At 62.9% G+C, this 21988-nt stretch overlaps 3 protein-coding genes and 1 long non-coding RNA gene across 5 annotated transcripts in view; 2 read left to right on the top strand and 2 right to left on the bottom strand.

Moving 5' to 3' along the window:
* The window catches only part of LOC125621391 (uncharacterized), a 71133-nt gene that overhangs the window by 29277 nt on the left and 19868 nt on the right, over nucleotides 1–21988 (bottom strand). The gene's annotated exons all lie outside the window — the stretch shown is intronic.
* Nucleotides 190–7150, bottom strand: LOC142069167 (uncharacterized). 2 transcript variants are annotated; one of them, XR_012665009.1, is made up of 5 exons: nucleotides 6720–7150; nucleotides 6174–6384; nucleotides 5607–5721; nucleotides 1225–1828; nucleotides 190–930 (listed from the first exon to the last, which is right to left on the bottom strand). It is a non-coding gene; the product is annotated as an uncharacterized LOC142069167 (long non-coding RNA). The 2 variants fall into 2 exon arrangements; XR_012665010.1 differs by lacking the exon at nucleotides 6720–7150 and adding an exon at nucleotides 6491–6711.
* Nucleotides 5715–10815, top strand: LOC125621131 (antigen-presenting glycoprotein CD1d). Its single transcript, XM_048817642.2, has 6 exons — nucleotides 5715–5911; nucleotides 6143–6421; nucleotides 7768–8049; nucleotides 8368–8664; nucleotides 9266–9365; nucleotides 9443–10815. Exons 1-6 carry the CDS (start codon nucleotides 5788–5790, stop codon nucleotides 9480–9482), a joined length of 1122 nt encoding a protein of 373 aa, XP_048673599.2. The 5' UTR covers nucleotides 5715–5787; the 3' UTR covers nucleotides 9483–10815.
* On the top strand, nucleotides 17909–20875 carry LOC142069001 (antigen-presenting glycoprotein CD1d-like). The gene is given in 7 exon segments (XM_075119125.1): nucleotides 17909–18029; nucleotides 18177–18521; nucleotides 19065–19078; nucleotides 19080–19383; nucleotides 19725–20021; nucleotides 20308–20407; nucleotides 20485–20875. Coding segments are annotated over 7 exon segments (1482 nt in total). The 3' UTR covers nucleotides 20786–20875.

Here is a 21988-nt window from a genome sequence, read left to right as displayed (position 1 = left end):
GGGGTCTAAGCTCCCTGCTCCCCCAGAAGGATGTGATTGAGGGGTCCTGGTTGTACCCACAAGCTCTGTTGTGGACTGTGTTCCTGTTGTCCAATAAACCTTCTGTTTTACTGGCTGGCTGAGAGTCTCAGTGGATCCCAGGAAGAGGGGTGCAGGGCCTGGACTCCCCCACACTCCGTGACACCCAGTCACTTACTGCAGGAAGCGCCGTTCACGGGGTGCAGTGGATCCCACCGCTGCCACCAGTTGTCACGGAGCATGGGGGAGTCCAGGCCCTGCACCCCTCTTCCTGGGATCCACTGAGACTCTCAGCCAGCCAGTAAAACAGAAGGTTTATTGGACAACAGGAACACAGTCCAAAACAGAGCTTGTGGGTACAACCAGGACCCCTCAATCACGTCCTTCTGGGGGAGCAGGGAGCTTAGACCCCAGCCCTGGGGTTCCCTGTGTTCCTCTCCCCAGCCCCAAACTGAAAACTATACCCACCCAGCAGGTTCCCTGCTGCAGCCTCTGTTCACATTCCTGGGCAGAGGTGTCACCTCCCCCTCCCCCTCCCGGCTCAGGTGACAGGTTCTCAGGTCTCCCATCCCCAGGGCACATTCCCAGGTCAACACTCCCCCCTCCCTGCTGAGTCACATCGTCACAAGGAGTCCCTAGATGTGGAACCTGGTCTGGTGGCTGCCGACTCCACCTGGCAGAAGGGTTCCCTTTGTACAGCAGGGGCATGCGAAGAAAAGCCGTCAGAGCCTTCACTGCAGGGGCTGGCCGGGACGGTGTTTAGCTACATCAGGACACCTGGGTTCTGTCCAGCTCTGCTGCAGCCTCACTGTGACCTCGGACAGGTCACGTCACCTCCCCGTTTCCTTCTCTCTGGAACAAGGGCTAATGGCGTTTGCCTGCTTGGCTGGTGGGTTAACTGTCAGCGCAAACCTGAAACCACATGAGGAAATGGTGAGAAGCCAGAATGTGCACAGCCCTGGTGCTAACAAGTGACCTCGCTGAAATAAACCAGCCTGTGTCGTCTTCTTGTCGCTCGTAATGGCCCAGGGACCGAACACGCTGGTGTGTCCCAGGAAGGTCATTTCTGTGCTGCCCCAGAGCTCAGATGTCGACCCTCAAACACACAAGACAAAATAACAAAGCCCCCTGCTGCAGAAGCAGACAAACCCCAGCAGCAGCACTGCGGAGCACCACCGCAAAACGGTGTGAACCCATGGCACGCACCTCGCTGCGCTCACCGGGGCCTGGGGGGCCGCTCCCCAGTCTCTCCTGCTGTCTCGCCGTGCAGGGACCCGCGGTGCCTGCTCCACAGTGGAGATACAGGGACGGCACGTGGCCTCCTCCGGCAGGACGTGCGGGGTCTGTCTGCAGCTGCGACTGCCGGGCCTTCTTCCCTCTGTCACACGGCTCAGTGGGGGTGTCATGAAGGGGGGGTCACCCCAGGGGATTGCACCCTCCGCTGCGTGTGTCAATCGTCGGCTCACTTACTCTGGGCTGGAGGAAATAGGGGACCCTGAGGGGGGCAGGGCCCAAAACCCAGACCTGCCCTGACCCTAACAATGGGGTTGAGACAAGAGCCGGAACCCAGAGGATGAATTGGGGGAGATTCACTCTGGAAAAGCAGCGTCTGCTCCAGGGCCAAGTGGGAAAAACCAAGCCGGGGGCTACCCCTGCACAGCGAGGTCCCCCCGCCCCCAGAACAGCCGCACCTCACATAGGGTCCCAAACACCAGGCAGCGATTTTCATCCAGAACCAACCGGGGATGGTCATTGCATGTCACTGTTACCATGAGACCAGCGTGAGGCAGCCCAGCACTGAGGAGCAACCCTACAATAACAAACCAGCTTATCAACAGCAATCCTACAATAACACCCCAGCCTGCCACAGCCCCAGTGCTCCCGAACAACCCTACAGTAACACCCCAGCCCGTCCACGGCCCAGCGCTCCCCAGCGACCCTACAGTAACACCCCAGCCTGTCCACGGCCCAGCGCTCCCCAGCGATCCTACAATAACACCCCAGCCCGTCCACGGCCCAGCGCTCCCCAGCGACCCTACAATAACACCCCAGCCCGTCCACGGCCCAGCGCTCCCCTGCGACCCTACAATAACACCCCAGCCCGTCCACGGCCCAGCGCTCCCCTGCGACCCTACAGTAACACCCCAGCCCGTCCACCGCCCAGTGCTCCCCTGCGACCCTACAATAACACCCCAGCCCGTCCACCGCCCAGCGCTCCCCAGCGACCCTACAATAACACCCCAGCCCGTCCACGGCCCAGCGCTCCCCTGCGACCCTACAATAACACCCCAGCCCGTCCACGGCCCAGCGCTCCCCAGCGACCCTACAATAACACCCCAGCCCGTCCACGGCCCAGCGCTCCCCTGCGACCCTACAATAACACCCCAGCCCGTCCACCGCCCAGCGCTCCCCTGCGACCCTACAATAACACCCCAGCCTGTCCACGGCCCAGCGCTCCCCAGCGACCCTACAATAACACCCCAGCCCGTCCACCGCCCAGCGCTCCCCAGCGACCCTACAGTAACACCCCAGCCTGTCCACCGCCCAGCGCTCCCCTGCGACCCTACAATAACACCCCAGCCCGTCCACGGCCCAGCGCTCCCCAGCGACCCTACAATAACACCCCAGCCCGTCCACGGCCCAGCGCTCCCCTGCGACCCTACAATAACACCCCAGCCCGTCCACCGCCCAGCGCTCCCCAGCGACCCTACAATAACACCCCAGCCCGTCCACCGCCCAGCGCTCCCCAGCGACCCTACAATAACATCCCAGCCTGTCCACCGCCCAGCGCTCCCCAGCGACCCTACAATAACACCCCAGCCCGTCCACCGCCCAGCGCTCCCCTGCGACCCTACAATAACACCCCAGCCTGTCCACGGCCCAGCGCTCCCCTGCGACCCTACAATAACACCCCAGCCCGTCCACCGCCCAGCGCTCCCCAGCGACCCTACAATAACATCCCAGCCCGTCCACCGCCCAGCGCTCCCCAGCGACCCTACAATAACACCCCAGCCCGTCCACCGCCCAGCGCTCCCCTGCGACCCTACAATAACACCCCAGCCCGTCCACGGCCCAGCGCTCCCCTGCGACCCTACAATAACACCCCAGCCCGTCCACGGCCCAGCGCTCCCCTGCGACCCTACAATAACACCCCAGCCCGTCCACGGCCCAGCGCTCCCCTGCGACCCTACAGTAACACCCCAGCCCGTCCACCGCCCAGCGCTCCCCTGCGACCCTACAGTAACACCCCAGCCCGTCCACCGCCCAGCGCTCCCCAGCGACCCTACAGTAACACCCCAGCCCGTCCACGGCCCAGCGCTCCCCTGCGACCCTACAATAACACCCCAGCCCGTCCACGGCCCAGCGCTCCCCTGCGACCCTACAATAACACCCAAGCCCGTCCACGGCCCAGCGCTCCCCTGCGACCCTACAATAACACCCCAGCCCGTCCACCGCCCAGCGCTCCCCTGCGACCCTACAGTAACACCCCAGCCCGTCCACCGCCCAGCGCTCCCCAGCGACCCTACAATAACACCCCAGCCCGTCCACGGCCCAGCGCTCCCCTGCGACCCTACAGTAACACCCCAGCCCGTCCACGGCCCAGCGCTCCCCAGCGCCCCTACAATAACACCCCAGCCCGTCCACGGCCCAGCGCTCCCCTGCGACCCTACAATAACACCCCAGCCCGTCCACGGCCCAGCGCTCCCCAGCGACCCTACAATAACACCCCAGCCCGTCCACCGCCCAGCGCTCCCCAGCGACCCTACAATAACACCCAAGCCCGTCCACGGCCCAGCGCTCCCCTGCGACCCTACAATAACACCCCAGCCCGTCCACCGCCCAGCGCTCCCCTGCGACCCTACAGTAACACCCCAGCCCGTCCACCGCCCAGCGCTCCCCAGCGACCCTACAATAACACCCCAGCCCGTCCACCGCCCAGCGCTCCCCTGCGACCCTACAATAACACCCCAGCCTGTCCACGGCCCAGCGCTCCCCTGCGACCCTACAATAACACCCCAGCCCGTCCACTGCCCAGCGCTCCCCAGCGACCCTACAATAACATCCCAGCCCGTCCACCGCCCAGCGCTCCCCAGCGACCCTACAATAACACCCCAGCCCGTCCACCGCCCAGCGCTCCCCTGCGACCCTACAATAACACCCCAGCCTGTCCACGGCCCAGCGCTCCCCTGCGACCCTACAATAACACCCCAGCCCGTCCACCGCCCAGCGCTCCCCAGCGACCCTACAATAACACCCCAGCCCGTCCACGGCCCAGCGCTCCCCTGCGACCCTACAGTAACACCCCAGCCCGTCCACGGCCCAGCGCTCCCCAGCGACCCTACAATAACACCCCAGCCCGTCCACGGCCCAGCGCTCCCCTGCGACCCTACAATAACACCCCAGCCTGTCCACCGCCCAGCGCTCCCCTGCGACCCTACAGTAACACCCCAGCCCGTCCACCGCCCAGCGCTCCCCTGCGACCCTACAATAACACCCCAGCCCGTCCACGGCCCAGCGCTCCCCAGCGACCCTACAGTAACACCCCAGCCGGTCCACCGCCCAGCGCTCCCCAGCGACCCTACAATAACACCCCAGCCCGTCCACCGCCCAGCGCTCCCCTGCGACCCTACAATAACACCCCAGCCCGTCCACGGCCCAGCGCTCCCCAGCGACCCTACAATAACACCCCAGCCCGTCCACGGCCCAGCGCTCCCCAGTGACCCTACAATAACACCCCAGCCCGTCCACCGCCCAGCGCTCCCCTGCGACCCTACAATAACACCCCAGCCCGTCCACCGCCCAGCGCTCCCCTGCGACCCTACAATAACACCCCAGCCCGTCCACCGCCCAGCAAGGGGAAGGGGAATGGGGAGGGGAATGGGGAGGCGGGGCCCCAGAGTGGGCGTGGCTAGCGAGCTGGTGGAAGGGGCAGAGAGGGGAGGGGCTAATAGGAAAGAGGCCAGGGAGGGCGGGGCTACTGAAAGTGGGGAGGGACTATTGGGAGGGGCAGGCAGGGAGTGACCCCCCACACCCCATCTCCTTTGTTCACCCTGGGGCAGCCAGCCCCAGCCCCCTCTGTGGATTGAGTGGGGGGGAAACCCCCTCCGAATGCCCCCCCCACCCCCGCGGGGCCACGGTTGGGGCGTGGGGCCAGGCTGCAGCGATGGGTGGGCAGCGATGGGTGGGCAGCGCCCCCCCCCACAGGAAGGGGCAGGATGCTGACCGCTTTCGGTCCCGCTGCAGATTGGAGCCTTAGTTACCCGCCTAGTTTGCCTGTGTGTGAATCTGGCCCTACCGGGAGGTGGGGCACTCTCCCCATTGCCCCAGGGCAGTACTGGGGGGCCGTGCTGCAGGCAGCGGGGCGGGGGGCAGCAGGGGGCTCTCCCCTGGCAGTCAGGGCTGGCCCCATTGCCCCAGGGCGGTACTGGGGGGCCGTGCTGCAGGCAGCGGGGCAGGGGGCAGCAGGGGGCTCTGCCCGGGCAAACAGGGCTGGCCCCATTGCCCCAGGGCGGTGCTAGGGGCTGGGCTGGGAGCAGTGGTACCCCAGGCTGGAGGAGATGGAGGGGGCGTCACACACACGCACTGACCCGGGCACAGGGCCTGGTTCTGATCTTGCGGCCGGGGATCCCCCTCCCGCGCTGCCTCCGCTCCCCGACTCCCTCTGCCCTGATTGGCTCGGGGCTGGCAGCTGCGGGGACGGAGCTGAGCAGAGACAGACAAAGAGAGAAGTTGGCAAAGAGGCGTGTGCCCTGGGTAGGAACCTACAGCATGTGGGCGACTCTGGGCCCCTTGTCCCGCTGCCCTGCCACCTGCCACAGTCTGGGTCCCGCTTCCCCTGCCAGGATGCTGCTCCCTCTGCTGCTCCTCCCCTGGGCATGGGGGGCCCGGGCTGGTAAGTGGGGACCCCCCTCCCTGCCCTTTTTTCCTACTGGGGTGGATGTGGATGGTGTAATACTAAAACCAGGGTGGGGCAGCACCACGCTGGCCTAGTGTCCGTTGCTGTGGGTGAAGGATGGGGGAGGCGGGTTAGAGGTCTGCAGGGAGATCCTGGAGCCTGGGAGACTCATTAATCTCTCTCCCCATCCACTTTGTTCTCCACTTCTTTCCTGATGCCTCCCCCCAGCCTCCCCTTCTCTCCCCTCAGCACCTCTCACCCTCCGGCTGCTCCAGATCAATGTCTTCCACAACGCCAGCTCCGCGGACATGGAGGGGATGGCCCTGCTGGGCGACCTGGAGACCCACTCCATGGACTGCAGCACCTGCAAGATCCGCTTCCGGCAGCCCTGGGCCCAGCAGGGCCTGAAACCGAAGCAGTGGCAGGACCTGGAGCTGCTGCTCCATCGCTACCTGTCAGACTTCATCCGTCTGGTGAACAAAGTGGTTAAGGATCAAAGAGAGGGCTGTGAGTATGGAGCGGTCTGAGGGCGTCCCTCCCACTACCCGCCAGAGAGCTGAGAACTGACACACTCACCACAGCGACTGAGTGTATCCTGGCAGGGTGGATGGAGGGCAAAACAGTCAGTCCCTGGCCCTTAGGCTGACTGAAGCCAACATTCCCTAGAAGGGAAACACCCCGTGTCCCATTCTCCACCCCACCGAGCCAGTCCCCCAGCTCTGGGGCCAGATTGTAGCCTGCGCACCCTAGAGGGGAAAGGCCCCGTGTCCCAGCCCCTGACCCAGCTCGTGGCCACGTGTCCTACCGAAGGCCTTTGTGGAAGGAGCGTGTCGGCTGCTCACGGTGCCACCTGTCCTCCCTGAACGTTGAAAACTGACACCTCTGCGAGCCACGAAACACCCAGCCCACGAGCAGGAAATGCAGAGCTAAGATAGTGCCTCCCCCCACAACCCGCGCTGCCCCGGGGCATGGGACAGACCCAGCTCCCTCTGCTCAGCTGCTCAGCCCAGGGTCTGTGCTGGAGCACTAAGGTCCCCCGGGGAGACTTTCTCTCAGGAACCCCTTAACCACCTGCCCCCAAATGAGCACCACAAAGTCCCCCCGGCACCTTGCTGGGGCAGAGCTAGGTGCGTTTCACGACAGCGGGAGAGCCGGCCTGCCCTCACAGCTCACAGGCGCAGGACCCTCTCGGTGACAGGGCGCGGACAGCTCCTCCCGGGGCTCGGAGGTTGCTGCCTCTCCCGCTGAGCGAGTGTCTGACTCGGGGGTCGCCCTGAGGTGCTGCTGAGGAAACAATCGCTCACAGAGGGGTGACCTCTCTGTGGGCCCAGGTGCGCCACCGCTCCACACGCAGAACCACGGCCCGGGGACTTGCGTAACGTTGCGTTGGGAAGCCAAACCTGTCCTTGCTACCGGTGCGGAGCCCCGCTCCGGGGAGCCCAGGGATGTACGTTTATCGAGGCTCAGGGCCACAGTTTTCCTCTGAGCAGCACAAATAACTTCCAAAAAAGCTCTAGATTTGAAAAGCAGGTCACTTGGGCGGGGGTCTGTATCTCCCCCACCCCGTGACCAAGGGACCCCAGATGCCTCAGGCCCTGATGTCTCACAGCGATTCTCAACCCGATCTGTCTGGACCTTAGAGCACTTTGAAAAATCAGTTGTAAACAGAAACTGCAAGGTGCCCTGAACTCCAGCCAGGGCCGCCCCACCATCCTGCCGCCATCATGTGGCCAAACGTCTTCATATCACTTGACATTATGTCGTAACCCTGCCCCCCCCCATCTGTCTATTTCTGCCCCCCGACGGTGACCTCCAGACGCCCGTCCTCATCCCACCTGCCCTTCCTGTTCCAGACCCCTTCGTTACCCAGGTCTTCTTCAGCTGCGAGCTGCACCCCAACGGCACCTTGAGGAGAGTCTGTGATGCTGCGGTGGACGGCGAGGACTTCATCAGCTTCGACATGGACACAGGCAAATGGGTCACTCGGCAGGGGGACAAGCTGGGGATCTACGTCGAGTATCTTGTCAACCAGGATAAGAGCCTGTCCACCCTGTTCCCATTTCTTGAGAGAACAATGTGTGTCTATGGGCTCAATACCTTTGCCCAGTATGGGAAAGAGTCTCTGGAGAGGCAAGGTGAGGCTGGTCACCACTCCCTGCTCACTGAGAGGCAGTCACCTCTGGGGGCTGTTTATCTAGGGACCCCTGGCCTGGTGTACAAATGCAGCTATAGCTGGGGTGGAGCACCGTAGCCATTTCATAGCCGCACTGCACAGCCGTTTAGGACAGGAAGTGAAGGGGGATTCCCTCACCACTGGTAACTGCAGGGTCTGGCCAGGACAGCGGGGCCAACGCCTGACCCCGGGGGATGGAGCTGGGTTTGGCGAGTGAGTCCCTGAGGCTCAGACTGAATCGTCCCCTCTCCCCCGCCCCGTCTCTCTCCCCCTGTCTCAGAGCGGCCGGTCGCCGTGGTGTTTGCCCGAGCGCCTCCCCCAGCCGGGACCCCCGCGTCGTTACTGCTGGTTTGCCGGGTCACCGGTTTCTACCCCCGGCCCATCCGCGTGGCCTGGCTGCAGGACGGGGAGGAGGTGGGGCCGGGCGGGCGGCTGAGCTCCAGCGGGATCCTGCCCAACGCGGACCTGACCTACCAGCTGCGCAGCTCCCTGGCCGTGGAGCCGGGCGACGGGCACAGCTACGCCTGCCGGGTGGAGCACAGCAGCCTGGGGGGCCAGAGCCTGCTGATCCCCTGGGGTAGGGGCACGTCTCCAGGGGGGTGCGGTCGTGGTCTCTGGGGGCTTTTCCTGCACGTCCTGAGTGGGACAGGGTGGTTCCAGGCAACGGGACTGGGATGGAGGGAGGCAGAGGGGTGAGTGAGGGTTGTGGGGATGGACCAGGGGGAGCAGGATGGAGGAGCTGAGGGGGACGGGACAGGACTGGGATGGAGGGAGCAGGGTGAGGGCGGAGGGGAGCACGAATGGGGTGGGCGGAGAGATCTGTGTGGAGCCAGGAGGGGCAGGGCTGGGGAGGGCTTGGGGTGGTTGGGGAGAGAGTCAGGGGTCTGGAGGGGGTCGGACAGAGGGGAGAAGGACTGGAGCAGAGGGAGGCTGAGGGGGTGGGACTGTGGGGGGAGCAGGTGGGACTGCAGGGGAGGCTGAGGGAACAGGGTCCATATTCCTGTGTCCATTCCCAGTGGGTCAGGTGTGGGGGCAGCAGAGGGGACTGCGGGGGAGGCTGAGGTCAGGGGGGCTGAGGGCAGTGGGTCGGGTGGCTGGGGGGGGACTGCGGGAGAGGTGGAGGGACCAGGGCCCATACTCCTGTCCCCGTTCCCAGCATGGCACCCCCTGTTTTACAGGGCACAGCAGGGGCTGGGGCCCCGGCCTGGCCGTGGGCATCACCCTGGGGGCTCTGGCCGTAGCCGCCGTGGCCGTGGTGCTGTGGAGGAGCAGACGCAGGTGAGTCCTCACCCTCTCGGGGGTGGGGGTGGGGTCTTTACACCCCCTAACCCATCCCCTCTGCTCTCTCCTTCCAGGGGCTACCAGGACGTTGGACCAGGGGAGTCCAGGGCCTGAGGGCGGCACCGGCCCAGGAGTGGGGATTGGCCCCTCTCCTGGGGACATGGACCTTGGGGCTGGATCCGTGCCCAGCTCCAGAGCTGAGGGCCCCGAGGGCTGATCTGGTTTGGCGTGCTGAGGGATCGGGGCCCGGGCTGTGGGGTTGGGATTTTCCTTCCTCTGTCATGTTCAGGGCACGTTGGACATTTGGGAGCTGTCACAGAACGGGAATTTTCTGAAACATTTTGGGTAACTGCTGTGTTTGCCACCGTTAGCCCTACGTGCTGCATGGTTAACTAGGCGGCAGGGAAGGTGGTTCTCTCTGCAGAGACCAGGGACCCGGGTGTGACAGACGCCAGCTGTGGGGCCTGTTAGTTGGCCGCACCATAGCGCAGACAGCCCTTGGTTAGCACAGAGAGCAGAGCTGCAGCCTGGTCAGCCCCAAGCCCACAGTCCTTTGACTCCTCCTTCGTCCCAGCTCAGGAGAGAGCCCCAGCTTCCAGCCCCCGCCCCCCACACACAACCTGGCCCCTCCTCAGCCCTTTGTTCCCCCGCTGGGCACACCCAGATGGCAGGGCAGCGCTCCCTTTGGGTGCACAAGTCTCTCTCAGTGCCCTTGCAGTAGTAGGATTTTATGGTTGTACTTTGTATAATTTAGAATGAAGGATAAAGAAGAATAATGTAGCATGTATTAAATGTGTTGATGTAGGATTTCACCATATCCTGCCAGCCACCCTTTCTGAAAGCAGGAAGGAATGGCCCAGTGGGCCATTGGTAGAGATGCATCGGCCAGAATCTTGTGTCTGAAGCTGATTTCAAGGCGGTGACAGACCTTTCGGGTCACCACTTCATTGTAGGTTTAGCATTTTGAAAGAAGTAACAGAATGGAATGATTGTTTTCTCCTGCATTGCAACTTGATGTTCCTGTTCAAATGCTCCGTGTAAATCAATCCTGTTTTGTGTGTGAATGAGGAATGTGTGTGTTAGAAGATAAGTGGATAAAGGACAAGATAAAGGATGAGAAAAACAATTTAAGAAAACAAGCACTCGTCAAACAACAACTGATTACAGCATGACTGTGCAGAACTCCTTGGTCCCAATGAAGGAAGATCACTATCTAACAGGCTGCCTTGCCATGAGACTTTGGGTTCGTCCTGCCAAGACTTTCCGGGAGCATCGTGTCATGACCGATGGAACCCGGCTCCTCCCTACCCATAATCAACCTAGCTGGCCACTAGATTGATCCGGACTCTGGACCGGTAACTGGCAGGACAGCGTGTGTGTGATTGAATGCATATGCTAATTGTTGTATCTCTAATAAACGAGGCATATTGCCTTTTCCCCTGAAAAAGATCCCGTGTGCTTCTTATAAGCAAAACATCCCACCCAGGGAGCTCACAGCATGAAGCAGGGTGCTGAGGGCTCCGAGGTTCGTGGTGAAGTCACATCACTTGCCCTAGTCAGAGAGTGAGACACTAAGTGGGTCTGGCGCCCTGAAGGGGCCCTCCCAGGGACTGTGGGTCCTCCCAGAGCACGGGACCTGTGGATCTGTGACAGGGCACCATGGGATCGCTGGGATCCAGGAGCCGCATGGAGCCGGCACTGGCCTGTGCCACTCAATAAACCCTTCAGGGAGGGACTGCCCAGTGGGCCCCACCGGGGGCTGTAGGAGCCAGGGCCTGGGTGTAGGGGTCAAACACGGCTACATACACCAAGGCGGTGGGCGCGGGTGGGGCATGGGAACCAGGAGGGTCCTGGCAGGGTGTCCAGGCTGAGCTGGGGTGCCCGGGAAGCAAGCGGGCTCCCCATGGGTCATAGGCCCAGCTACCCACCGGGAGCCCTGACAACACTACAGCCCGCGGGGCGCCGGGGGAGGCCGCTCCAGGTCGCTGGCTGGGCTGGGCTTAGAGCTCCTGGGGGCAGGGCCCCTCCAGAGCTGGGTGTGAGGGACCCGGGCTCTGGGGGTAGGTTCTGTGTTTTTGTTCTGCGTCTGGGCAGCACCGAGCCCAAGGGGGTCCTGGGCACGACCGTCTCCTCGACCCTGCGGTAATATAGCAATAATAATAGTCCTGGCTGGGGAGGGGAAGTGGATTCGAGCTGGGGAGGGGGGGCGGAGAGTTAGTCAGGACTCCTGGGTTCTATCAGCTCAGGGAGGGGGGTCTAGTGAGTTAGAGCAGGGGGCTGGGAGCCAGGACTCCCGGGTTCTATCCCAGCTCTGGGAGGAGAGTGGGGGCTAGTGGGTTAGAGCGGGGTGGGGCTGCATTGACTAGTCTGTTACCAGGTAGAACAGCAGCCCAGAGCCACACTGAGAGAAGATGGACAATTTCCTGGCCACACACATGCCGCTTTGGGCATGGCTACACAGCAGGATCTAGAGGGGTGCAGTCCGCCAGCAGCCCCGTGTGGGGCAAGGAATTGGAAGCAGGGCCATTACCCTCCTAGGGGTGCCAGCTCCGATCTGCTGTTAGTGAGCTGGGGGATGGAGTGGGAATTTTCTGTAATATTTTGTATGAATACTGTGAGTGCCTCAGTTTCCCCTCTATGCTGCATTGTTGCTAGGTGGGAGGAAAATGGCTGTTTACTCTTTGCAGAGGCCCAATGGCCCGCATAGACTTTCTGCCTCTCAGCAAGGGAGCTGCGCCCCATTCCCCTGGCCAAGAGCACGGCCTGAGGAGGGGCCAGGTGGGGGGTGAGCTCACCCGGGAACTAGAGACAAAGAGGGGACAGGGGGACAAAGAGGCCCAGAGCGGGAGCCAAGGGGTCCACACAGCTTGGCTGGGGCTGGGAGACCCCCCAAAGGAACTCTGCTGTACCCCAGTTCTCTGTGCTGGCCTGAGGGCTTCCTATGCCGTGTGCTAGTCACCTAATAAACCCGCCTGCTTTGATAAGGCTGCCTGAGTCCCTGCACATGCTGGGGGGGCCATCGCCCCCTTTGGGGTACACATCTCTCGGAGGTGTCCAGCCCAGGAGGACTCGCTGAAGGACGCTCACAGTGTGAGGCCGGGGGGCTCACAGCTCCGAGGTTTGACCCAAGGGGGCAGGGAAGCCACGTGGCTCCCCCTGACGGCAAAGTGGGACCCGGGGGGTCGAGGGGGGGTCTGACAATCCAAACGGGTCCCCCAGACCCAGGTCCAAGCCTGGGCCAAGGCACCAAACCTAGGGAGCTGTCCCAGAGGGGTCCAGAGAGGAGACAACCCAGGAGCTCAGGGGCTGGCGTCTGAGCCTGGATCCCAGGGTTCAATTCCTGGCTCTGCCAGTGACTTCATGTGTGACCCTGGGCCAGTCCCTGAATTCTCTGGGCCTCCCTCCCCACCTGGGCCATGGAGACACTGGCTTGTCCTGAGGAAGGGGGGGGGGCGCAAATGCAGCAGAGGGGGGAGGGGCTCAGAGACTGGGAGGCCTGAAAAGCCCCTTATGGAAGTTGATGGTGGGACCATCTGGGAGGCTGAGCTGTGCCTGACCCATGGAGACTGAGCCCCCTGCTCTGGTGGGGTGCCTGGGGGTCAAGGCTCAGGCCCATGGAAGTGGGAGCTCAGATCTTTTCCCTGAGACGCCAGCCCTGAACCTTTCACTGAGATTAAATTTACAGAGACAAAGCCGAGTGATCCTGCCCCCCGCCCCCCCCAGCAGCAAGGGGTTTGGGGCAGAAGGCCAAGCAGATGGCGCAGCCCAGACACTTTGCTGTGTGTCCTGTTATGGGGCGGCTGGCCCCGCTCTCCAGCGTCATCCCAGCTGTTCTGGGGCAGGCGCCGGGCGAGTCCTGCAGCCCGACCCCAGAGCGTACGAGGGAGAAGTATGGAACCGAGCCCTGCCGGGCCCGGCTCTGCCTGGCGACGGGTGACGCTGCCCAGCCCCGATGCTGCCTGGCCCCTGGGTGCCCATCCCCAGAGCGATGGGCGTAGTCCCGGGGCTGGTGCTCGGAGCTGCCACCTCCACATGGCAGGAAGTCGCCAGAGGCCCCCTGAAAAGTCACTAGATGTCGCTATTTAAGCATTCAAAACGGCATCAAAAACGTCGCTAAACAAAATGTCCACAGAATTCAGCCGAGCATTAGCCAAGTGTCTGTGCCTGGGCCGGAGGACACCTTGCTGCTGAACAAGAAACCACCGCAACGCTGGGCACGCCCTGCGAGGGGTGTATTCCCTCGCCCCCGTTTCCCCGCAGCGAATCTCAGGCAGAAGCAAAGGTCCCTTTGCAGCTCACTGCTCTGGATGTTTGCTACCAGGCCAGCAGTCATTGGAGTGGTCTAGAAACGCGCAGATCCCATCTGATCCCTTCCCTCCCTCCAAACCTCCTTCCCCCCCAGACAGCCGAACCCCGGGCAGACAACACGCGCGCACCGGCCGACGGAGAGAATCGACGTCACGTTCAGAGACCGCCGAGCCAGCGCTCGCAGCAAAGCCCCTGGCGATCGCAGGCACGGTTTGGGGGGGTTGCTGGCTGGGAGCTGAGCCCTAGGACTTAGGGGAGGCATGACCCGCCAGTGGGATTTGATCAGCACGAAGAATAACCGTTTTTATGGCTGGAGAGCCCAAACTGCCCCCTTGGGCGGCGCGGAGCGATTTCCACAGGAGCCCTTTCTCAAGGCAACATCTGCTCCGGGGGAGGCAGATTCACCCTGCCTGGGACAGCTCATCCCCTTGGCTGGGGCCAAGGGAATCTGGGCCACGCCGCCAGGGAGCAGAGCCCCGAAGGGAGGGCTGGAGGGGCAGCCAAATGCCAGGTTAAGAAATAGGGGGGACCCCAGCCCTGCCCCGTGTAACCAGGACAGCCAGAAACCCTTTGCCAGCCCCCTACCAGCTGAGAGACGCCCATGGAGCCTGTCAATGATAACAAAATACAGTCAGCTGCCCAGACGATCCGGCCAGAAAGGGAGTGCCCGGCATGGGAGTGTCCTCGGCCCGGGCAGGGGGAGCGCAGAAGCTAGTCACGGGGGCAGGCCCAGCAGAGACCCGGGACTCACCCAACTAGACAAGCCGGCTTCCCGCTCCTTGGAGGGGGATTTTGATCAGGAAACAGTTCAGTGGCCAAAGGCTCACAGATCTGTTGACAAAGGGCTTTTCCTGCCTCACCCTCGCCCAGGGAGCGGCGCCTGCCCTGCTCATCAGTGCTTTTCACGAAGCAGAAGATCCTAACTTGTCCCCCTACGGGTGTCACGGAGTTCCTGGGCGATGCTCTGGAACTGCTCCCCATGAAGTCAGTCAGGACTCTGGGGTAGTCGCCTTTCTGTGAGCAGCCTGTCTGCAGGACACACAGCTCACACAGCTTCCACCTTCCTGGGTCTGACCTCGGAGCATTCAGCATCCTCTGCCTCTCCGTGTGCTTCCCCCAGCGAGTCCGCTCAGGCGGGGTCCTGGGGAAGCCAGAGGGTCCTGCACCCCAACTTCGCAGTCAGACGTGACTCTCAGCCAGCCAGTAAAACAGAAGGTTTATTAGACGACAGGAACATGGTCTAAAACAGAGCTTGCAGGTGCAGAGAACGGGACCCCTCAGCTGGGTCCATTCTGGGGGGCAGTGAGCCAGACAACCACGTCTGCACTTCACTCCATGTCCCAGCCAGCCCCAAACTGAAAAACCCCTCCAGCCCCTCCTCCTCTGGGCTTTGTTCCTTTCCCGGGCCAGGAGGTCACCTGATTCCTTTGTTCTCCAACCCTTCAGCTCTCACCTTGCAGGGGGGAAGGGCCCAGGCCATCAGTTGCCAGGAAACAGGGTGTTGGCCATTCTCTGTGTCCAGACTCCTGCACACACATGCCCTCTAGGGCACTGCAATGATCATACACCCTTACCCCACCACCTAGATACTTAAGAACTGCCTAGGGGAAACTGAGGCACCCCCACACTATTCAGAGGAAACATTAAGAACAGTCCCACTTCGTCACAACGGGCACTTGTGTCCTCCCCTCTTCCAGCCTCCCCTCGCCATTAGCTCTGGCTTTCCACCCCCCTCCCCACCCCAAGGAATAGAGGCTGAGCCCCACTTCCTTTGGCCCCCAGGAGCGGGAGTCACACCGAGCCCCGGCCGGCCAGCCCCAGAAGCCCGGGAATGGGTTTCCTTCCGAGGCCATGCCCGAGGGAGATGCAGTGACAGTGACTCGGTGTCCCACAGAGCCATGGACTTCATGACCACCACTGAGCTGCTCGGGAGTGATGTAGTGACGGGACAACTTGGCGACGCCTGCCTCTCACTATCCCTGTAATTGGCAGGGAAAGTCGCGAGATCTGTCCCGGGTCACTTGGACACCTCATTCCTCCCGAGAGAAACCCAAAAGCCACGAAATCTAGTGACAAAATCGTGAAGTTGGCAACAGGGTTTTCAGAAGAGCCCAACACCCGAGGACGAATTTGGGGGAGATTCTCTCTGGAAAAGCAACATCTCCTCCGGGGCCAAGTGGGGGAAACCAAGCAGGGGGCTCCCCCTGCACAGTGAGGTCCCCCCGCCCCCAGAGCAGCCACACCCCACGTAGGGTCCCAAACACCAGTCAGCGATTTTCATCCACAACCAACCGGGGATGGTCACTGCATGTCACTGTTATCGTGAGACCAGCGTGAGGCAGCCCAGCACTGAGGAGCAACCCTACAATAACAACCCAGCCTGCCACAGCCCAGCGCTCCCCAGCGACCCTACAATAACATCTGTCACGGAGTCCCTGGGCGATGCTCTGGAACGGCTCCCCATGAAGCCAGACAGGACTCTGGGGCAGTCGCCTTTCTGTGAGCAGCCTGTCTTCAGGACACACAGCTCACCCGGCTTCCCCCTTCCTGGGTCTGACCTCGGAGCATTCAGCCTCCTCTGCCCCTCCGTGCGCTTCCCACAGCGAGTCCATCCAGGCGGGGTCCTGGGGAAGCCAGAGGGTCCTGCACCCCAACTCCGCAGTCAGACGTGACTCTCAGCCAGCCAGTAAAACAGAAGGTTTATTAGACGACAGGAACGTGGTCTAACACAGAGCTTGTAGGTGCAGAGAACAGGACCCCTCAGCTGGGTCCATTTTGGGGGACAGTGAGCCAGACAACCACGTCTGCCCTTCACTCCATGTCCCAGCCAGCCCCAAACTGAAACTCCCTCCAGCCCCTCCTCCTCTGGGCTTTGTCCCTTTCCAGGGACCAGGAGGGCACCTGATTCCTCTGTTCTCCAACCCTTTAGCTCTCACCTGGGGGGAGGAAGGGCCCAGGCCATCAGTTGCCAGGAAACAGGGTGTCGGCCATTCTTTGTGTCCAGACCCCTGCACACACCTGCCCTCTAGGGCTCTGCAATGATCATACACCCTTACCCCACCCCCTAGATACTTAAGAACTGCCTAGGGGAAACTGAGGCACCCCCCCACTATTCAGAGGAAACATTAAGAACAGTCCCACTTCGTCACAACATCCCAGCCTGTCCACCACCCAGCGCTCCCCAGCGACCCTACAATAACACCCAGCCAGTCCACCGCCCAGCACTGTGGGAGGAGAATGAGGGGGCAGGGCCACAGCAAGGGAGGGGCTCATGAGCGGGAGGGGCTAACAGGAAAGAGGGCCAGGAGAAGGAGGAGCTATTAGGAGAGGGAGGGGCCACTGGGATAGTGGGGGAGGGGCAGCTTGCGTGGGGGGGCTCTGCCCTCCCCTTCACTCTATCTTGTCCCCCACCCCCGGGTCCTTTCCTCCATCTGGTCCAGCCCATCTGGCCCCCTGTGGGGTGACGGGGATGGACTCCCTCTCCCCCCCCTCAAATCTTCCCTCCCAGGTTCGGGGTGCAAGGGCTGAGGCTGCTGCTGTGGGCGGGGGGGCCCTCAGCGGGGTGAGGAGCAGGATGTTGGCCTAGAATTTTAGGTCCCCCCACAAATTTGAGCCCTGGGTACCTGCCTAGTTTGGCTGAGGGTGAATTTGGCTCTGAGCTGGGGGTGCTTTCCCCTGGCAGCCAGGGCTGGCCCCATTGCCCCAGGGCGGTACTGGGGGGCGGGGCTGCAGGCAGCGGGGCAGGGGGCAGAAGGGGGCTCTCCCCGGGCAGTCAGGGTTGGCCCCATTGCCCCAGAGCAGCGCTAAGGGCTGGGCTGCAGGGAGCAGGGCGGGGGGCAGAAGGGGGCTCTGCCCGGGCAGACAGGGCTGGCCCCATTGCCCCAGAGCAGCGCTAAGGGCTGGGCTGCAGGGAGCAGGGCGGGGGGCAGAAGGGGGCTCTGCCCGGGCAGACAGGGCTGGCCCCATTGCCCCAGAGCAGCGCTAAGGGCTGGGCTGGGAGCAATGGTACCCCAGGCTGGAGGAGATGGAGGGGGCGTCACACACACGCACTGACCCGGGGACAGGGCCTGGTTTTGATCTTGCTGCCGGGATCCCCCTCCCGCGCTGCCTCCGCTCCCCGACTCCCTCTGCCCTGATTGGCTCGGGGCTGGCAGCCGAGGGGACAGGTCTGAGCAGACAGAGACAGGGAGAAGTTGGCAGAGAGGCGTGTGCCCTGGGGCAGAACCGAGAGCATGTGGGCGACTCTGGGCCCCTCGTCCCGCTGCCCTGACGCCCGCCTGGGCCCGGATCCCCCTTCCCCTGCCAGGATGCTACTCCCTCTACTCCTCCCCTGGGCATGGGGGGCCCTGGCCGGTAAGTGGGGACCCCCCCCTGCCGTTTTTGTTACTGGGCTGGTGGGGATGGTGTAAAGCCGGGGCGGGGGGCAGCACCACCTGGGGCTAGTGAAGGAGGAGGGGGAGGCGGGTTAGTGTTCAGCAGGGAGATTCTGGAGCCCGGGAGACTCATTAATCTCCCTCCCCACCCGCTTTGTTCTCCACTTGTTTTCTCTTACCCCCACCCCTGCAGCCTTCCCTCCTGTCCCCCCAGGGTTTGTCACCTTCCGGGTGCTCCTAACCTCCCGATTCCACAACGCCAGCTCCGCGGACATGGAGCTGAAGGCCCTGCTGGGCGACCTGGAGACCCACTCCCTGGACTGCAACACCTGCCAGGTCCACTTCCTGCAGCCCTGGGCCCAGCAGGGCCTGACCCCGAAGCAGTGGCAGGACCTGGAGCTGCTGATCCATCGCTCCCTGTCCGACTTCATCCTCACAGTGACCAGAATAGCTCAGCAGCAGGGAATGGGCTGTGAGTACGGAGCCAGCTGAGGGGATCCTTCCCCACACCTACTGGGGGGTGTGTGTGTGTGTGTGCTGAGAACTGACACACTCAACACAGCCACTGAGTGTGTCGGCGGGGTAAAGACAGCCAGTCCCTGGCCCTTAGGCTGATTGGAGCTGGTGGCCACCAGAGGGGAAAGGCCCCGCGTCCCACTCCCTGAGCCGAGGCTCCTGGTCTTTCCTGACATGGAGCCTGACCCTTTGAAAGCAGGTCATGTGGGCGGGGGTCTGTATCTCAGGAACCCCATGACCAAGGGACCCCAAATTTGCACGACAGCCTCTGCCTCAGGCCCCGTTGTAACGCAGCGATTTTCGAGCCAATCAGGCTGCATGTGAGCCTCAGAGCACTTCAAACAATCAATTTTAAACAGAAATGGCAACGTTCCTGTAACTCCAGCCAGGGCCGCCCCACAATCCTGCCGCCGTCTTGTGGCCAAACATCCTCATGGCACCTATCACGCACCTTTATTCCCCCGTCTCTCGATTTCTGCCCCCCCCGGGTAACCTCCAGACGCCCCTCCTCATCCCCCCTGCCCTTCCTGCTCCAGACCCCTTTGTTACCCAGGCCTCCCTCGGCTGCGAGCTGCACCCCAACGGCACCTCGAGGGGATTCAATGACGCTGCGGGGAACGGCGAGGGCGTCGTGAGCTTTGAGGTGGACGTGGGCACCTGGGTCGCTCGTTCAGAGGATAAGCTGGCGCTCCACGCCCGGGACCTTCTCAACTGGGATAAGAGCGCGTCCGCCAGGCTTCAGTTTTTTTTTAGAATAACTTGCATCTATCTGCTCAGGACGTTTGTCGTCTACGGGAAAGAGTCTCTGGAGAGGCAAGGTGAGGCTGGTCACCATTCCCTGCTCGCTGAGATGCAGCCACCTCTGGCGTCAAGTGCGGGGCCGTTTATCCAGGGACCCCTGGCCTGGTGTACAAATGCAGCTGTAGCTGGGGTGGAGCACCGTAGCCATTTCATAGCCGCACCGCACAGCCGTTTAGGACAGGAAGTGAAGGGGGATTCCCTCACCCCTGGTAACTGCAGGAGACAGAATTGGGGCCTGGCCAGGACAGCGGGGCCAACGCCTGACCCCGGAGGATGGAGCTGGGCTTGGCTAGTGAGTCCCTGAGGCTCAGACTGAATCGTCCCTCTCCCCCGCCCCGTCTCTCTCCCCCTGTCTCAGAGCGGCCGGTCGCCGTGGTGTTTGCCCGAGCGCCTCCCCCAGCCGGGACCCCCGCGCCGTTACTGCTGGTTTGCCGGGTCACCGGTTTCTACCCCCGGCCCGTCCGCGTGGCCTGGCTGCAGGACGGGGAGGAGGTGGGGCCGGGCGGGCGGCTGAGCTCCAGCGGGATCCTGCCCAACGCGGACCTGACCTACCAGCTGCGCAGCTCCCTGGCCGTGGAGCCGGGCGATGGGCACAGCTACGCCTGCCGGGTGGAGCACAGCAGCCTGGGGGGCCAGAATCTGCTGATCCCCTGGGGTAGGTGCACGTCTCCAGGGGGGTGCGGTCGTGGTCTCTGGGGGCTTTTCCTGCACGTCCTGAGTGGGACGGGGGTGGGTCCAGACAGCGGGATTGGGGCGCAGGGAGGTAGAAGGGAAGAGTGGGGGGATGGACCAGGGGGAAGAGGATGGAGGAGCTGAGGGGGACGGGGCAGGACTGGGGTGCGGGAGCAGGGTGGGGGCTGAAGGAAGCGCGAATGGGACAGGGTGGAGAGATCTTTGAGGAGTGGGCCTGTTCCCGCTGCGTCACCCCCTGTATTTTACAGAGCAGGGCAGGGGCTGGGGCCCTGGCCTGGCCGTGGGCATCACCCTGGGGGCTCTGGCCGTAGCCGCCGTGGCCGGGGTGCTGTGGAGGAGCAGTCGCAGGTGAGTCCTCTCCCTCTCAGGGGTGGGGGTGGGGCCTTTACACCCCCTAACCCATCCCCTCTGCTCTCTCCTTCCAGAGTCTACCAGGACGTTGGACCAGGGGAGTCCAGTGCCTCAGGGGGCAGCACCGGCCCAGGCGTGGGCATTGGCCCGTCTCCTGAGGACATGGACCTTGGGGCTGGATCCATGCCTGGCTCCAGGGCTGAGGGCCCCGAGGGCAGGACTGGATCGGGGCCCTGGGAGATCGGGGCTCTGGGTGGGGGGTGGGATTCTTCTCCCTCTGGGACGTTCAGGGGGCGTTGGACATTTGGGGGCACCATGGGATCGCTGGGATCCAGGATCCGCAGAAAGCCGATGCTGGCCTGTGCCATCCAATAAACTTCTTCCAGGGTGGGGCTGTGACGAAGTGGGACTGTTCTTAATGTTTCCTCTGAATAGTGTGGGGGTGCCTCAGTTTCCCCTAGGCAGTTCTTAAGTATCTAGGGGTTGGGGTAAGGGTGTATGATCGTTGCAGAGCCCTAGAGGGCAGGTGTGGGCAGGGGTCTAGACACAGAGAATGGCCGACACCCTATTTCCTGGCCACTGTTGGCCTGGGCCCTTCCCCCCTGCCAGGTGAGAGCTAAAGGGTTGGAGAACAAAGGAATCCGGTGACCACCTGGCCCAGGAAAGGGACAAAGCCCAGAGGAGGAGGGGCTGGAGGGAGTTTCAGTTTGGGGCTGGCTGGGACATGGAGTGAAGGGCAGACGTGGTTGTCTGGCTCACTGTCCCCCAAAATGGACCCAGCTGAGGGGTCCCGTTCTCTGCACCTGCAAGCTCTGTGTTAGACCATGTTCCTGTCGTCTAATAAACCTTCTGTTTTACTGGCTGGCTGAGAGTCCCGTCTGACTGCGGAGTTTGGGGGCAGGACCCTCTGGCTTCCCCAGGAGCCCGCCTGGATGGACTCGCTGTGGGAAGCGCATGGAGGGGCAGAGGAGGCTGAATGCTCCGAGGTCAGACCCAGGAAGGTGGAAGCCGGGTGAGCTGTGTGCCCTGCAGACAGGCTGCTCCCAGAGAGGAGACTGCCCCAGAGTCCTGCCCGGCTTCATGGGGAGCAGTTCCAGAGCATTGCTCGGGGACTCCGTGACAGGGGCTGCCCAGCGGGTCCCACAAGGGGCTGTAGGAGCCAGGGCCTGGGTGCAAGGGTCAGACACGGCTACATACACAAAGGCGGTGGGCGCGGGTGGGGCATGAGAACCAGCAGGGTCCTGGCAGGGTGTCCAGGCTGGGCTGGGGTGCCCGGGAAGCCAGCGGGTTGCCCGTGGGACATAGGCCCAGCTACCCACAGGGAGCCCTGACAACACTACGGCCCGCGAAGTCGCTGGCTGGGCTGGGCTGAGAGCTCCCGGGGGCAGGGCCCTTCCCATAGCCTGAGTCAGCTGTCACAGGTCAGCTGCAGGTGTCTAATTGCAGTGTAGACATACCCTGCCGGACCAGGTTACGGTGTGTCTAGCACGGGGGGCCTGGGTTCCTCCAGCCCTCTGCCAAGGGGAGCCCAGGCCCAGATTCCCCGCAGCCCACCTGACCACACCCCCTGGCGCCACC

The sequence above is a fragment of the Caretta caretta genome, chromosome 14 (assembly GCF_965140235.1).
Source record: "Caretta caretta isolate rCarCar2 chromosome 14, rCarCar1.hap1, whole genome shotgun sequence".
In the NCBI taxonomy this organism is placed as follows: domain Eukaryota; kingdom Metazoa; phylum Chordata; order Testudines; family Cheloniidae; genus Caretta; species Caretta caretta.
The sequence above is the reverse complement of the archived record's forward strand: the minus strand, read 5'-3'. Positions and strand labels throughout refer to the sequence as shown.

What these genes read in the sequence shown, in the direction of transcription:
- LOC125621131 (XM_048817642.2), top strand. Translation starts at nt 5,788, where the DNA reads ATGTGGGCGACTCTGGGCCCCTTGTCCCGCTGCCCTGCCACCTGCCAC. An exon ending in TAAGGATCAAAGAGAGGGCT is followed by an intron (nt 6,422 to 7,767) that starts GTGAGTATGGAG and finishes TTCCTGTTCCAG; the next exon opens with ACCCCTTCGTTACCCAGGTC. An exon ending in CTGTGGAGGAGCAGACGCAG is followed by an intron (nt 9,366 to 9,442) that starts GTGAGTCCTCAC and finishes CTCTCCTTCCAG; the next exon opens with GGGCTACCAGGACGTTGGAC.